The 17088-nt window shown below is 36.5% G+C and overlaps 1 protein-coding gene across 1 annotated transcript; it reads right to left on the reverse strand.

Moving 5' to 3' along the window:
- Positions 1-1191: 1191 nt before the first annotated feature.
- LOC116082173 (prolactin-2B1) lies at positions 1192-7135 on the reverse strand. The gene is made up of 5 exons (XM_031359024.1): positions 7040-7135; positions 4883-5064; positions 4035-4142; positions 2869-3048; positions 1192-1483 (listed from the first exon to the last, which is right to left on the reverse strand). The coding sequence occupies exons 1-5, from the start codon at positions 7068-7070 to the stop codon at positions 1298-1300; spliced, it is 687 nt and encodes a 228-aa protein (XP_031214884.1). The 5' UTR covers positions 7071-7135; the 3' UTR covers positions 1192-1297.
- Between the last annotated feature and the right edge of the window lie 9953 nt (positions 7136-17088).

Raw genomic sequence — 17088 nt, forward strand, 5'->3', positions numbered from 1 at the left:
CTCCCAAGTGCTGGGATTAAAGGCGTGCGCTACCACCGAATTTGTTCCTATCTGAGGCACAATCATTGCACACTTACCTTATGTTGGTGTTTTTCATCTATTATCCTTTATAGGGTTGGATTTGTGGAAAGATATTGTGTAAATTCAATTTTGTCATGGAATATTTTGTTATCTCCATCTATGGTAATTGAGAGTTTTGTTGGGTATAGTAGCCTGGGCTGGCATTTGTGTTCTGGTAGGTTCTGTAGGGCATCTGTCCAGGATCTTCTAGCTTTCAAAGTCTCTCGTGAGAAGTCTGGTGTGATTCTGATAGGCCTGCCTTTTTATGTTACTTGACCTTTTTCCTTAACTGCATTGGCTCCGCTGTGCTGATAAAGATACTGAATCTTGAGTTATGCTAGTGTGTTTTAGGAAACCTCTAGTGAACCCCCAAGAGAAAAATTTATTACTTCCAAGCAATACATTTTGAGTCTTAATGAGAAAAATGTCTTTGGTATTGTGCCATAAGTCAATAGTAGTGTAATATTTCTGTATTCTAAATGCTAAGTCTGAGAAAAAGCAAAGGGATAAAAATCCAGAAGAAAGGAGAAGAAATCCTTTTGGATATATTCATCTCTGCCTTTGCTGTTGCCTTATTTCAACCACCAAAAAAATGAGAGCAAAGTACTAAACAATATCAGTAAGAACCAAATTGATATTAGCCTGGAAAGGCCTTGTTTTACTCAGAATGAATGGAATGTTTGTCTAAGATGATGGTAAGGAAGCAAAAATTCCAAGGAACATGGTTGAAGACCCTTGAAGAGAATTCCAGAACCATGTCATATAAGAGTTGTAACACACTTCATATCACTGAAAAATTTCACAACATGTATGGATGGTGCACTTGCATACTTCCTGTAGTCTCAGTCAGTGCCCTGCAAATAGTCTGATAAAGATTGGCTGGCTCTCAAAATATATCTGTCACCTTCATTGGGTTTTTGATAGAATTAATATGCTGTATGACTAATATTTTTTGTTTCTAACAATTGTGTGTGTGTGTGTGTGTGTGTGTGTGTGTGTGTGTGTGTGTGTGTGTTAGGTGCTTATCTTCTGTTATTTACAAAACATTTTGAAAGGAAGATGTCAATGATATGGATATATTTTGCATGAACCAACAATAGGAATTTGAAGCAACTGACTAAGATTTTAGTGCTTCCAAACAATTTTTATTTTTAGAGATGAGAGAAAAATTAAAAGGGAGCTTTGCAGTACCATCTTATAAAGAGGCATCTCAGAAGCAGATTGTATCAATTTGCTATTAACAGTTGTTTTGATCCACTATTTTGTATTTGATGACCTCAAGATAAGTATTTACTTTTCGAGAATCTCTGAGCAGGCAGCGGATCAGGGTATAGAAAGAAAAACATCGAACATCTTCGTTGCTTGACTGCAAAGATGCCAGTCCAGACCAGGCAAGGTAGGTCTCATTATCTCTTTCTCCAATCTGAATGTGATCAGCAAAAGGATAGTCAGCCAATTATTAATTATATTTTAAATGTTTATTTTTATAAATATTGAATATAGATTTATAAACATATTTGTATTCTTAATATTGTAATATATATATATATATAGATTTTCATAGATATGCTTCAGTATACCCCTACTGAATACATTTTCTCGCACATGTGAAATCCCTAATAAAATGTTTCTTGCAGTAGTTATTTATTATTTATATGAGTACACTGTTGCTATCTTCAGACATACCAAAAAGGGACCATCAGATTCCACTACAGATGGTTGTAAGCCACCATGTGGTTGCTGGGAATTGAACTCAGGACCTTGGAAGAGTAGTCAGCTTAATCACTGAGCTATCTCTCCAGTCCCCAAGTGGCTACTTTGTAAACATGAATGTGGCAACAGGAAAATGAAGGAAATGCTTTCATTTTTATTACTGAACAAACTTTGTCCTCAGCATAGACCCAGTCTTGATTTTTGTAATTCATAAAATTTGACCTTAAATCTAATTTTTCTCTTACTTTCAACCAAATCAGTTCTCAAAATAATGTGTGTACAAAAACTCTAGAGCACATGAGGATTGCTATGTGTGAATTAAGAGAAATAATCAATGCATGACTGAGATAAGATCTGCTGAGGTAGTTAGGTATCTGTTCTTTAAGTTTTTGCATTTTTTGTCATAATTTAATTATATCAATTCTTCTCTTTCTTGCTTCCATTCTCTCCTCCAATATATGACCTCTTTTGTAATTATTGTTACCTGCAAATATTTCTATGTATCTACACATGTAGTCCTAAGTATAACCTGATCAGACTGTAAATAATGTTACTTGTATGTATGTATTCAGGGCTGGACATTTGGATTTTGAAAGCCAATTGATGGACTTTTCCTTGGGAAAAACTTTTCCTCCTACTATCAACATTTCTGCTCCCTGCAGTCCGTTGTATAGAACTCTGTGTAGTTCCTCATGAACTGTCCTCCCATGCACTGTCCAAGTTGGCATGTCTAATGGGGTTTGTTATTTTCATCTTATATTTTAGGAAGTCATGTGGGTAAGACCCTGTTGGTGACCCATCTGACATTCATAGGAGGCATATTTTTAGAGCAAACTCCCTGATTCTCTGGTTCTGAAATTGTTCCTCTCTCTCTTCTGCAGTGCTCCCTGAGTTTTACATGTGGGAATGTTTTGTAGATATATCCACTGGGACTGGCCTTCACAATGATACATTTTGAACAGTTGTGGTTTTCTGTTATAATCTGTATAACTGACATTTTTAATCATTGTTTTTCAAGTAAAACATTTAAATGCATATGTCATTTCATCCCATTTAGGCATGAAAAAAGGTAAGAACTGCCAGAAGACTGCTCACCATGCGGAGAATTGTTTTAACACCCGTTGTGAGTTCATCAAATTTTGTCTGAATTTCTCTGGCTTTTGAGATAAGGGAAGAAGGATCTCCTTGCATTGTAGACATTTCATTCACAAGATGATTCAGAGTGTTGGTCCAAGAATTCAAAAGACTGTGTACCAATGTCAGTAGTGTTTCTGGCTAAGTAATACAATACAATGAGATAAAGTGGGGTTTTGCTCAAGACAATAAAATATCTGTAGCTATTCATATTATTTTATACATGGTACAAATTATATAAGTAAAACTGTAGCTACTGGTGCCATATTATGAAATTGTATCGAAATTTTAACTCAGAACATCCAATATATTATTCTATGAAGCTCCTAGTGAAGTAACCTTTCTCAATAAGTGAGATTTCCTGCTCAAACACTCATTGTTCATGCTTCCAATTCTTTACTACATTTATATCATTTTTATTATTTCAACTGAAGACCCACAGAGTGCATGGGGCATTAAAGAAAATATATAAAATAAATGGTGTTGTATGAATGTATAGGGCTATATGATAATGTTAAACTCAATCCTGAAATTAATTATGGCAAACAATTACATATGAGAGATGATAACAAGTATAAATTTGAACTGACATTATACGCAGATTTTTTATCATATATACAGGATGATTGTATCTTCAGAACACAGTACAATGTTCATTGGACTGTTTGCTCAGATAGTTTTTCATTTATAAATTAAAAGAAGGACAATCAGTTAGGAATAAAAAATTAGTAAAAGAAATAAGGGTAGGAGCACAAACTACTTGACAGTCATAAATGAATAGGTTAGTATGTACTATGCTGCCAACTTGGGGTCATCAGTAACCATGATAAATATATCTATATGTAAGCTGCTTATCTTATATTAATGAATATTCAATTATGAATGTTAATGTCAATTGAAACTTTCCTATAAAAGATTAGGGGTTAACACTGGTAAAAGAATTTTTCTCCATGTATATTATGGATCATCTAAAACATGAGTTGGAAGATTTCACTTACTAACCATGCAGTATGATTACTTTATTGCTCATAACATATCCAGGGTGGTGTCTTTACCACCTTCACTATGTAGAAATGCTTTATTCCCTCACATATTCTGGTGATGAAGTATAATGAGCAAATACTTACATTCCTTCCTAGAGATTGCTCCTTGTTTGCTGGAGTATCAAAAAAAGCGGTGTGACAAGTCTCAGGGATTCTGTCATTGTATCTCTTGCCCTGAGCATACTGATTATTCTGGAAATGATGAAATAGTAAATAAGTAAGAGATTGGAAATTTTATGAATGCTCCAAAGACTAGCATTCTGATGTACTTGATAGTTATTTAATTCAACAGAAGTGAATCAACACATGGTAATGTAAAGTTGCCAACTATCTGTAGATGAGAGATCATGGAACCCATTACTGTCAGTTCTTAATTCAATATATTCTGTAACTATATCATAAATAACTATCCTTATACCCACATATAAGGGTAACTCTCACCCCTCATCAAAGAAGGCTCTTCTAGAACCAGATGGAAACCATTATAGAGGTACACAAATGGTCAAAATGCAGAGAATGAATTGCTTTCAGTTTCCATACCCAAATTGTGTATCTTCAACGTAATCCTTAAACCTAAGACTGTAAAAGGGGAAGGCTTTAGAAATCTTGTCAAAAGCCACTCTCATATGCCCAGTGATATGTAATAGGAATAATGATTACACTCTTTTCTTTGCCATAATTTCGTATCTTAAGTAAAATAAAATTCAAAATAAAAAATATTAAAATTATTTAACTTTAGGAAATAATTAACATTTCTTGAGAATGTCCTATTCTCCTGTTATAGAGTTTAGTGGCTATGATATTTCCTCCTTATAATACTGTATTGTTTGACATTCGGGTCATGATTATTCTCTATTTATGGTATACTACATTCCAAAGAGTAGCACGAAGGCCTATTTTAGAAAGTAGCCATGAGTTAGAGGGAAACTTACAAATTCACTGAAGAGTTTTGCAGTTTCACTACTGACGACATGAGACATAAAGGTTGTCAATGTGAGAAGTTTCTCTAAGGGGTCCTGGATGTTGGCATCCTTCTCAGCACAGGTGGATGTAGAGACTACATTCTCCCACAAAAGCAGGTAGGATGCCAGGAACAGGAGCAATGATGCCCTTGCTAAAACAGAAGAGAGACCACTCAAACGTCCTTCTCTGAGGTTCTGAACAGTTACTCTGTTAATGAAAGCCTCATCATAGTGGCTTCTTTTACAGAATTTGTTAGTTTTAGATATGTTGAGAAATGAGCATCTTCTACTGTGCAAGTTTAGATAATTAAATATATTTGTTCAGAATTATACTTTGAAATCTGATTAATATCCTGAAATTTTATTATTTCCAGACATGTTTCTGTTTACTCCTAACATTTACAGCTAACCATAAGTCAAATCACATGATCAAATCAGATTCTTCAGATCATTTAACATCCTGCAGATTTCTCTTTGTTTTCAGAATTAAGGCAGTCAAAAAATTGAAACTTATAACTCAGTGTCTAATAGTGTGTTTGTTTCTAATCTGCCAAAGGTAGTATGTACAGGTTTGCTTTATTCTCATTATTTGTGAAAACACATTATTTGTCTTTTTAATATTGAGGATGAAGAGAATGCTTTCATAAACATGATGCCACAGCATGGAATTACAAACTCAGCTTCAAAATATCATGTCTTTTTTATTTTGTACATCAATTTCTTTGACCCTCATCTGATGATCTGTGTTGCCATGAGTTGTTGTAAATCCATGAAAAGAGTCATACATTGTCCATGGTGACCTGTCTCTGGCTCCAGAAATTTGATTTTATCTACTTTCTCTGTTCTGTATAGCACATGCCTTTAAATGATTTTGCAATGACAGGTGTTGGCTTCATCAACTTTCTTTTCATGTGTGTTTTACATGAAGAAAAACAGAACAGAACTGTAACCTATCAATAGTTTACAACAGGGTGACATGTCATACATTCATCAAATTTAAAAGCTACTTACCTTTATGGACACAAGTCTGGCAAAAAGATATTATAAAACGTGACTCCCAGGAATCTAAATTTCGGTAGACCTCTTGTTAATATTAGTGGTAGTGTCCAACACAAACTTAGGAAATTGGTAGGAGGAATGAAGGGCAAACATCTACATCCAATTACTTAAAATTTCTAAATATGCCAAAACACTGTGTAAAATAAAAATAAGCACTAATTTTATTTGAAAATAAAAATACTGTCAAATAACTCATATTACTAATACATCTTTGAAAATGCCCCTGCATTCTTAAATTTATTTTATCTCTGATATACATATATATTAAATTGTGCATATGTATACTCCATTTATTAATCAACTGAAGGATTTTCATAGTCCTACAAGAAAGAAAGAAGACTGATCATTTTGATTTTCTTTTACATAAAATCAGATTTACTTTTGTTACTAATTCATTTTTCTCTAAATATTAGTAATAGAATCAAGTTAGCAGTAGTGGGAAGTTTTATACATTTATTTTACTTGAACACAATTGTTAAAGTTCTATGTTATTCACATATGCAATGTTTGTATACATTTCTCTCCAGGAATGACAGTTTGGTTGCATCCATCCAAGTCAAAGAATTCATAGACAAGAACTCGGAACCAGAATGCTTTCATTCCTTTCCTAAGTTGTTACTAATTTGACCCATAGGCTCTACTGCTCTCTCTTCATCTTAATGTCTCTATATCTGCAGTTTTCACTTTTTTGAGATGAATCATTTCTTGTTTTGGATATGCCTTGTTTTGTAGTATTAAGACAAATCCCTGATACAGCTAGAGCTCACATGCCTCCACCTATGCTTTGTATGCATATTAATTAAGACAAGGCAAAATATCTCTGGACATAACTACATGTCTCTATGCTAATATTACAACCCTTGAAAATCACTAATCCCAGAGTTTATTTTTTTTCTAGAGCAGTGATTAATATGATTCTCCAAAGTCTATGTGGCTTTGCTTTCCCTGGTTAGGTACAAACAAATGTCCAATTATCCCATGTAGGGCAACAATAAAAGCAACAAGTAAACTTCCCTGTAATACAATATTTAAGTTTCTGTAGAGGAATTTAAATGAAGAGTTACTTACAGGAAAATACTTGAGTCAAAGACAGTAACATCACTGAGAAGTCACACCAAAGCTTGTCTGCTGATTCAGGAAATCTGCATCCCAAAAGTCCTTCCTTCTCTTAACTTTCCACCTCCTATATAGTAGAGCACATCCTGCTAGAGGGCAGAAGGAAGTGACACTTGAACTGCAATTGATGATCTTATGACCTTCCCTGTTAGGGTCAAGGAGGGCAACCTAGTATCTGTGACCACAGACATAAATATATCTTCAGTGGTTATCTTGTTTCCAGGATGTTACTAGTGTCCAAGATATATTGTACATAGCCTCAGCTATCTCTCATTCAAAAATACTGATGGGATTTTTATATTCAAATGGATATAGCTATGGCCCAGACTTTCCCTATTTTCTTCAGGTTCTTATATATTCCTGTCTCCTTCCTGAATTACCAGAGCATAGCAGTAGGTGTTTATTCTGAACAGTTTTGTCTTTATAAGTCTTTTTTTTTTAATTATATGTTGTAATCTTTTTTTTTAATTTTTTTTTATTATATTTTCTTTATTTACATGTAAATTTCTCCATTCCCAGTTTCCCCTCCAAAAAACACAGAAACAAACAAAAACAACAAAAACAAACCCCTGTTGCCTCCCCCCTCCCCATGCCTGCCACCCCATCCTCTCCCACTTATTGGCCCTGGCATTCCCCTACACTGGGGCACAGAACCTTCACAGGGCTGAGGTCCTCTCCTCCTATTGATGATCAAATTGCAATCCTCTACTATACACATGCTGCCAGAACAATCAGACCCCTCCATGTATGGTCCTTGGTTGGTGGTTGAGACCCTGGGAGCTCTTAGGGTACTAGTTAATTCATATTGTTATTCGTCCTAAGGTGCTGCAAAGCCCTCAGCTCCATTGGTCCTTTCTCTAACTCCTTCACTGGGGACCCTGTACTCAGTTCAATGGATGGCTGTGAGCCTCTACATCTGTATTATCCAGATACTGTCAGATCCTCTCAGGAGATAGCTATATTTAGGCTGGCTTGCCCTTCCTTCGGTCTCTGCTTCATAGTTAATCTCTGCAACTCCTTCCTTGGGTATTTGGTTCCCCCTTTTAAGAAGGAATGCACTGTCTACCTTTTGGTCTTCCTTCTTCTTGAGTTCCTTGTGGTTTGTGGGTTGTTCTTCCTGTATTCCGAACTTCTGGGCTAATAACCACTTATCAGAGAGTGCATAGCGTGTGTGTTCTTTTGTGATTGGGTTACCTCACTCAGGATGATATTCTCCAGATCCATCCATTTCCCTAAGAATTTCATAAATTTATTGTTTTTAATAGCTGAGTAGTACTCCATTGTGTAGATGTACCACAATTTCTGTATCCACTCCTCTGTTGAGGGACATCTGGGTTGTTTCCAGGTTCTGGCTATTATAAATAAGGGTGCTATGAACATGGTGGAGCATGTGTCCTTGTTACATGTTGCACCAGCATTCATGAAATACTGTAAAGAGTTTTACTTGCTAGACAGATAAAAGAACAACTGCAGAATCTGTTCTATTCACATACTATTACATCCACAGATGCACATTTTTAGCCTGGATAATATTAGCAAATGTGGGTTCTATGTGTTGAAATTGTCTTAAGTCAAGTGAAAAAGTGGTTTGCTGACTTCAAGATAGTTGTACTACTACTGATCCAATGGTTATATCGTACTATATTGGCTGATTCATTATCTTTGGATTTGGCAGGTCTCATGTGGCATGATAAAGGCTCCCTATGGGAAGTCCTACTCATTCTCAGCCCAATTTCCTCATAACATTCATCATTAAATATAATGTGGACAGTAAGTTCTTATTACTCAGTTCTGGCATCCACCAAAACCAGTGACAATGCCTCTATAGTACAAATTCCAAAGAATCTGACCAACCCAATAACTCAATGGAAATTAACCAGTTTTCACCAACCTATTGGATTGGGTTTTACCTACTTCATCCAAGAATTATTCATTCTGGTGCATTCTAACTGGTATGATTATTATTCTTTTAGATTATTTTCTAAATACATGTAACAATAGATTTTACTATTATAAATGGAATTCCCTACAGAGAGAGAGAGAAGGATATTTAAAGGTCAAGTATTTATGTTAGTATTGCAAATAAGCATTTAAAGCAGTGGTTCACAATCTATGGGTCATGATCCATTTCAGGGTTGAGTAACCCTTTCAGAGAAGTCACAGGTCACATATAATCTCCTGTATATCAAACATTTACATTATAATTCATAAAAGTAGCAAAGTTATGATACAGTAGCAAATATATATTTATGGGTAGGAGTCACCATAATGTATTAACAAATACTGAGTTAAATGGTCACAGTTTTTGAAAGGCTGAATAGCACTGCTTTAAGGGAATCAACAAAAAATTAGTAAGTTGTAACATAGCATGTAAAGAACTCATTATTTGTTTCACTTTTTTTTCTATAATGAATGATTTGGCTTACATAAAATAATGGAAGAAATTAACTTATTTATTTCTCAGTAATGTACTGCTTGTAGGTAATATGCATTATTAATTTAACCTCATCTAGAGCCTCCCATGATAATGTTGATTGTAGTTTATACCAGAAGCTTACCACAAAATGTGGCAGCATGGTACAGGTGGCACTGGGTTTGCATGTATCAAAATAAAAGATTAAAAGTCTCATTGTGATTTGCTTCAAAAATCTAGAACGTCAATAAGTACACGTGCCAGAGTCCCTTTAAAGGGTACCTGAAGGGCTATTGCAAAGGGAAAGCACAAGATTAGGACAATGCCAAGGGTATCAGAGATAGGAGGTTTGTGGAATGTCTGCTCAGAGAAGTATCAAATGTGAAGTAGAATCAGCTGTGATAGAGGGTTTGTGTGTTACAGGCATCAGAGGTGGTACTATAGGCTAACGACCTAAACCTTTCTGAACTCAGTTGATTTTGTTAAGTATTCCAGGTGGCATAGGATTTCAGTCTTGGTTTGGTGCTATTATTCCCTGATAGACCCCAATCATACTTATTAGACTCTGAATGTTGCTTCTTAATCATGTATACTGGCAGCCTGTATCTTGTTTTTTATTCCATAGGATCTCACTGCTACCTGAACTCCCAAGAGATTTTACATTTTGAACAACATCAAAACTGTTAGAGTATTGCAAGTGTTAGAGTAGTACTGAATATATTTGCCCTATAAGATTGTCTTGAACCTTTTGGGGGCAAGAAGTAGGATGTGAAGTCAAAAATGTTCTATGAATGAATGTCCAACTGACAAAGCTATATCTTTTAACATTAATAATGATAGTTGACCTAACAGGGCCTATGATCAGATAATGCAATCCTAGGAGATAATCCATTTGAAAGACATAGGGTGAGATAACTGAGGTGAGAGGATGTACTCAAAATATATGTGGCACCATTCCTTGAGCTAGGATGCAAGTATGAGCCAAAGGGCAAAAGCAAGATGAGCACTAATATTAATCAATCTCTACTTCTGACTGAGGAAATGAAAAGAGCTGCCTAACCTACCCTGTCATTAGAAAATGTGTCCTATTCCAATGTAAACCTTGCTTCTACAACTTACTTCTGTTAGATATTTTCTAATACCAATGACAAAAGTAAATGATATAACTATAATTCCCCGTGATATATTAACATTCCTCACCTAACTGCATGTTCACCAGCCCACTCTGCTAGATGGATGGTAGCAGCTCATACTGCTTTGACAACCCAAGGGTAAATGGGAAACAAGCTAGATCTCATCTACCCTACTCTTCCACCTCAGATTGTCTTCTATATATGGCTATGGGAAAGCTGCAGACACTGACATTTTATCAGGCATGTTTCCTGATTACATCCAGGACAAGATGAACAAGGTGCACTCATGAAGATTTTCACGTCCCACAAAAATACAAATTTGACCTACATTCCCCTCTGGTCACTTCCTGCTCCTCTAAAGACATCTGCCCTTAGCACAGTTTCTTTCTGAAGGGAAGGTAAACTGTGTAATATCTATGGTAGAGATAACAGTGCACTGCTGTACTTGTTCAGTCCTTTTCCCCTTCATGTTTCTGTATCCATATTCGTGATCTACTTTTCACTCTCCCAATTGCATTACAGAAATGCAATGCAATCATACTCATTTACCTATAAAATTTAAAAATGCATAATGTTGATGATTAACAAGTTTATAATGTAACAGTGGGTCGGGATATGGAATTGACTTATATGACACTTATCTTCAGGCATCACTAATCTTTGCTCAAAGACCTGCCTGGAGTGATTCCTGACCATCTAGATGCTTTTCCACAGCAATTTGTCAAAGTTGCATCCTACCTTTTCAGAGAACTGTTCTATAGACATTACTTCCTAATTTATTAATCATTTTATTCATTTATATTTCAATTGTTATCATCTTTCCTGGTATCCCTTCCATGAACTCCCCACCCCACCCTTTTCCCCTTTGCCTCTAAGTGGCTGATTCCCACTCACCCACTCCGCCTCACCCCTCTAGCTCCCACAACTCTGGGTCATCAAGCCTCCATAGGATAAAGTGCCTCCTCTTCCACTGATGCCATATAAGATAATCCTCTGCTATATATGTAGCCGGAGCCATGACCAGCCCATGAATACTTTTTGGTTGGTGGTTTAGTCCCTGTGAGCTCTGAGAGATCTGTTAGTTGATACTGTTGTTCTTCCTATAGGATTGAAATGTCCTTCAGCTCCATCAGACCTTCCCCTAACTCTTCTACTGGGATCTTCAGATTCAGTCCAATGGTTGGCTGTTAGTATCCACATATGTCTTAGTCAGATGCTGGCAGAGCCTCTCAGAGGATTGCTTGGCATGAGAAATCATATCATGGTTTGGTATCTTGTAGAAGAATGGATCACATGGCAGGGCAGTTTGTGGATGGCATTTCATCTGCTCCATTTTTGTCCCTGCATTTTCTTTAGACAGTGCCTTAGTTAGTTTTTTACTGATTGTGAACAGACACCATGACCAAGGCAAGTCTTATAAATCACTACATTTAATTGGGATTGCCTTACAGGTTCAGAGGTTCAGTCTAGTATCATTATGGCAGGAACATGGCAGCATCCAAGCAGGCATAGTATATAAGGAGATCAGAGTTCTACATCTTCATCTGAAGACTGCTAGAAGAATACTGTCTTCTAGGCAGCTAGGATGAGGGTCTTAAGGCCCACACCCACAATGACACACCTATTCTAACAAGACCACACCTCCAAATAGTGCCACTCCCTGGGCCAAGAATATTCAAACCATGACAGACAGAGACAATTCTGGGATGAAATTTTTGAGACAGGTGGGTGGCCCCATCCCACCACTGAGAGACAAGTCTATCTACTGGAGGTGGTCTCTTCAGGTTCTATATTCCCTTTGTTAGGTATTTCAGCTAATGTCATCCCCATTGGGTCCTGGGAGTCTCTTGCATCCCTGACATGTAAGACTTCCTAGTGGTTCCCCAAGGTTCCTTACCTCTCATTGCTACTTACTTCTATTCATTTACCAGGCCCTCTGGAATTCTCTCCTGTCTCTTCCCATACTTGGTCCTGGCACCCTTTTTTTCTCCCCCTCTTCTCTCCCACCCAATTTCTGCATGCCTCTGCCTCCTGTGATTATTTTGTTCCCCCTTCTAAATGGGTTTGAAGCATCCACACTTTGACCTTCCTTCTTGTTAAACTTAATATGATTTGTGAGTTGTATCATAGGTATTCTGAGATTTGGGGCTAATATCCACTTATCAGTGAGTATTTACCATGTACGTCATTTTTGGTCTACATTGCTCCACTCAGGATAATATTTTCTAGTTCTATCTACTTGCCTACAAAGTTTTTGAAGTCGTCATTTTTAATATCTTTATTTTAGTATTCCATTGTGTAAATATACTACATTTTCTATATTCATTCTTCTGTTGAAGGGTATCTAGGTTGTTTCTAGCATCTAACTATTATAATAAGGCTCATAGGAACATAGTGGAGCAGATGTCCTTGTTATATGTTGGAGCACCTTTGGGTATATGCCTAAGAGTGGCATAAATGTGTCTTCTGGTAGTACCATGTCCAGTTCCAGAGTGGCTGTACCAGCTTGCAGTCCCACCAGCAATTGGAGGAATGTTCCTCTTTCTCCTTGTCCTTGCCAGAATCTGTTGTAATCTGAGCTTTGAGTTAGTCATTCCTATTGCTGTAAGGTGAAATCTCAGGGTCATTTTGATTTGCATTTCCCTGATGACCAAGAAGGTTGAAATTTTCCTTAGGTGCTACTATCAGTTATCATTATTCAACTGTACAAAATCCATTTTTGTCCCTACTTGGATATAGTCCTGTCAGATGAAAGGCTATTCATATTGTAACAGTTGGTACTTTGTATATCCTTAAAACATTTTGCAATGGTTTCCAGTTTTGTACAATCTGAATTTATAGTACTCACCATAGTAGGACAAAATTCTCTTTCCTCAAAAAGTGTGTCCTCAAAAAAAGAATAGTAGGTTTTAATACATTTTAATAGCGGAGTAGTAATCAATTTTTGTAAATATACCACTTATTTTTTAGTTGAGAGACATCTGGGTTGTTTCCAGCTTCTGACTATTAAAAATAAAGCTACTATGAACATAGTTGAGCAAATGTCTTTGTGGGATGTTGGAGCATCTTTGTGCTATATGCCTGAGATTTCCAATGTGGTTTTATGAGTTTGCACTCTCACCAGCAATGAAGTGCTCTCCTCCCTCCACATCCTTACCAGTATATGCTATATCTTGAGTTTTTGATCTTAGCCATTCATATGTGTGTAAAGTAGAAACATGGAGTTGTTTTTGATTTTCATTTCCATGATGACTAAGGATTTTCAATATTTCTTTAAGTGTTTTTCTGTCACTTGACATTTCTCTGTTCAGAATTCTCTGTTTAACTTAATTTAATTGGGTTATTTGGGTTGTTGGTACCTAATTTCTTGAGTCCTTTGTAAATTTTATATATTAGCCCTGTTTTAGATGTAGGGTTGGTGAAGTTTCTTTCCGAGTCTCTAGGCTGCCAATTTGTCCTATTGAACAAGGATATCATGAGTTTTGCAGCCAATTTGATGAGCCTTGAGAATATCATTTGAGCTAGGTAACCCAGACCCAAAATGACATGTATGGTATATACTCAATTGTAAGTGGATATTAGCCATAAAATGTAGGTGCCATGCTATACTCCATAGACCCAAAGTAGAAGAAATAGAAAGAAAGCCCAAGGAAAGGAAGGAAGTTGAATCTCACTTAGAAAGGGAAATAAAACAGTCATAAGAGACAGATGAGTGAAGGGAAATGGAGTAATCTCCAACTCATGAGTGTAAGTAGATGCAGGGCATTTCCAAGATGAAACAGAAACCTGGGAAAAGGTAGGCACCCAAGAATCAATGGGAGTAACCTCAGATGAGACTCAAAACTTTGAGGATTTGGAACCTGAAGAGGCCACCTTCTGTAGCCAGGCAGAACCCCAGTGGAGTGATAGAGACACCAACCCACCTACAAAACATTCAACCCAAAATGTATCATATCTACAAGAAAATCAGGCAAGAGGGATGGAACAAAGACTGAGGGAATGACCAACCAAAGACAGAACTAACTCAGACCCATCTCATGGGCAAATACTATTAGTGATACTATGTCATGCTTGCAGAAAAGAGCAAGTTGTTGTGTGAACAGCTCCATTCAGCAGCTGACTCAGGTGGATACGGACACCCACACGTGGAACTTGGAACTCTTATGGAAGAATAGGAGGAAGAATTGTGGCCCCAAAGAAGATAGGACCTCCACAGCAGGACCAAGAGAGTCAACTAATCTGGAGCCTTGGGGCTCTCAGAGACTGACCCACAACTGATAAAATCCTATACGGGCTGTATCTAGGCCTCTCTGCACATATGTAACAGAAATGCAGTTTGATCTTCATGTGGGTCCTGAAAATCTGGAGTAGCCTCTGTCCCAATAGCTAATGCCTGTACATAGACTATGTTCTTCTAGCTTGTCTGTCTTGTCTGGATGCAGTGGGATAGGAAGTGCATAGCCTCTCACTCTTGAAGTGCCAAGATAGGTGGATACCCAGGAGGGCCTTAAGTGCTCTGAGGATAAATGATGGAAGATGGGGGGAAGGGTTGTGAAAGGGGGTACCTGGAAGTGGGCAGTAAGCAAGATATGAGAATAAATAAAAAATTAAATTAAATTTAAAAAGAAAAAAGAAAAGTTAAATAGAAAAAAAAACACTTCTAGACCCATTACTCATGCCCAAAATAGTTATGGATATGTAGTCCTCCACTGAAACATGATCTACTTACCAAGGGCTATAGTCAGAGAAAACTGACCAATTAAAAATTAGTATGAAGCTAGGGGTCAAATTTTCTGCACAACTACTCTCTCCATGCTGGGATTTTGTCTTGCTTCGAATTGCACAGGGTTTCTGCATGCTAACACAAATATTGGGAGTTCTGTTTGAATCTTTCCTTCTGTTTTTAGAAGATGGTTCCACCTAGTCTTCCATTAGCTCTGGATCCTGTACTCTTTCTACACCCCACCCCTGTTCAATGATCCTTGAGCCCTAGGTAGTATGTTTATTACATATCCCTTTCAGGTGAATCGTTCTTTATTCTCTTTTCCTCTATTCCTCTGTGAATTGTGGGCCATGAAGCTCAACACAGTATACTACACATAGAAGCTACTTAGTTGTGGGCTGAGACATGTATTAAACTATAGCTATAAAATAAGTCATTATAAGTTATTTTTAAACTATGCTAACTAACCAACAAAAAAGTAGTAGATTCACAACTAGGGACCATCCTCTGTGTAGGTATAAGTTTTGGCCTGATAATAGGTTTTATCTACTGAACTGAGACTTAAAACAATCAGGAAGTAATTTGTTACTCCAATGATATTCATCTCATTATTGAAACAATGGTAATTTCTTGAAAGTTCATGAGTAGTTTCTCTAAATACTTATGTTTGATTATACATACCATTTGCACATTTCTTGCAGATAAGGAAGGCCTAAAATTCTAGAATATAAGTGGTAGAGGAGATCTTGAGGAGATCAACTATCTTTACCTAATTAGTGAGTGAACTCCCAGACAGCCTGGCTAAGGAGACAGTTCTTAAAAAAGAGGGGAAAAAAAGGTGAATATTATCTTCCCATGCTTGGTTTGTGCTTTTAAATTAAATATCATTATTTCCATTTAGCTCTAATAACTATATATGCTATATATCCATATTATTAGTTTATGTCTACAAATATATGTACCAGTGCAAGTGATTGTGACACAACAATTTTTATTTGTGGTATTTTATATGACAGTATCACGTGAAGGTCCAAAATGTTATTTTTGAGTGTTTTACACAATAATTCTTCACCTCATGAACACACAGAGTATATCTATCTTCCAGGAGCTAACCAATTGTGCTAGCATATCAGACCATAATGGCCCAAGGCTCCTCCTTATTTCTCTTTTCTTCTGCTCAGCTGAATATAATCCATGTCTTTATGACTTTATACAAGCACTTTACCTATTGAACCATCTCCTTAGCTCTTTGATAGTTTCCTTTGTGATATATTTCATGAAATACTCATTTTGCTTCTTTACATCTATATACACATGTAGCTTTTCTGATATTTCTAAAAGATGAAATCTGACAGTAACCTTTCTGTTTCTCTGGCCATTACAATTTTTCTCTTACATATTCTCCATTTATTCCCACATATTATGTACAGGATCTATGTTGTAGTTGTGTAGTTGGAGATAAGGGTATATAGGAGAGATGAGAGGAACAAACAAGATGGGAATGCATTTTAAGGAATTATATTTTAATTTTTTTATCTACAGGGGAAAGGACGAATATCTGCTTTCATTGTTACTTCTAAGCAGAATTCTAGCTGAATTCAAAGGCTTTAGTACTTATGTCTATCCAGTTTAATTTTATAGCAAAAGATATTAAGTTTGGTCGAATATCCTGTTGAGGTGCATATTGTTTAACAGAGTTGGAGAAGTCACCTTTGAACATCAATGCATGTTC

This window comes from Mastomys coucha, unplaced genomic scaffold, assembly GCF_008632895.1.
Source record: "Mastomys coucha isolate ucsf_1 unplaced genomic scaffold, UCSF_Mcou_1 pScaffold7, whole genome shotgun sequence".
NCBI lineage: Eukaryota > Metazoa > Chordata > Mammalia > Rodentia > Muridae > Mastomys > Mastomys coucha.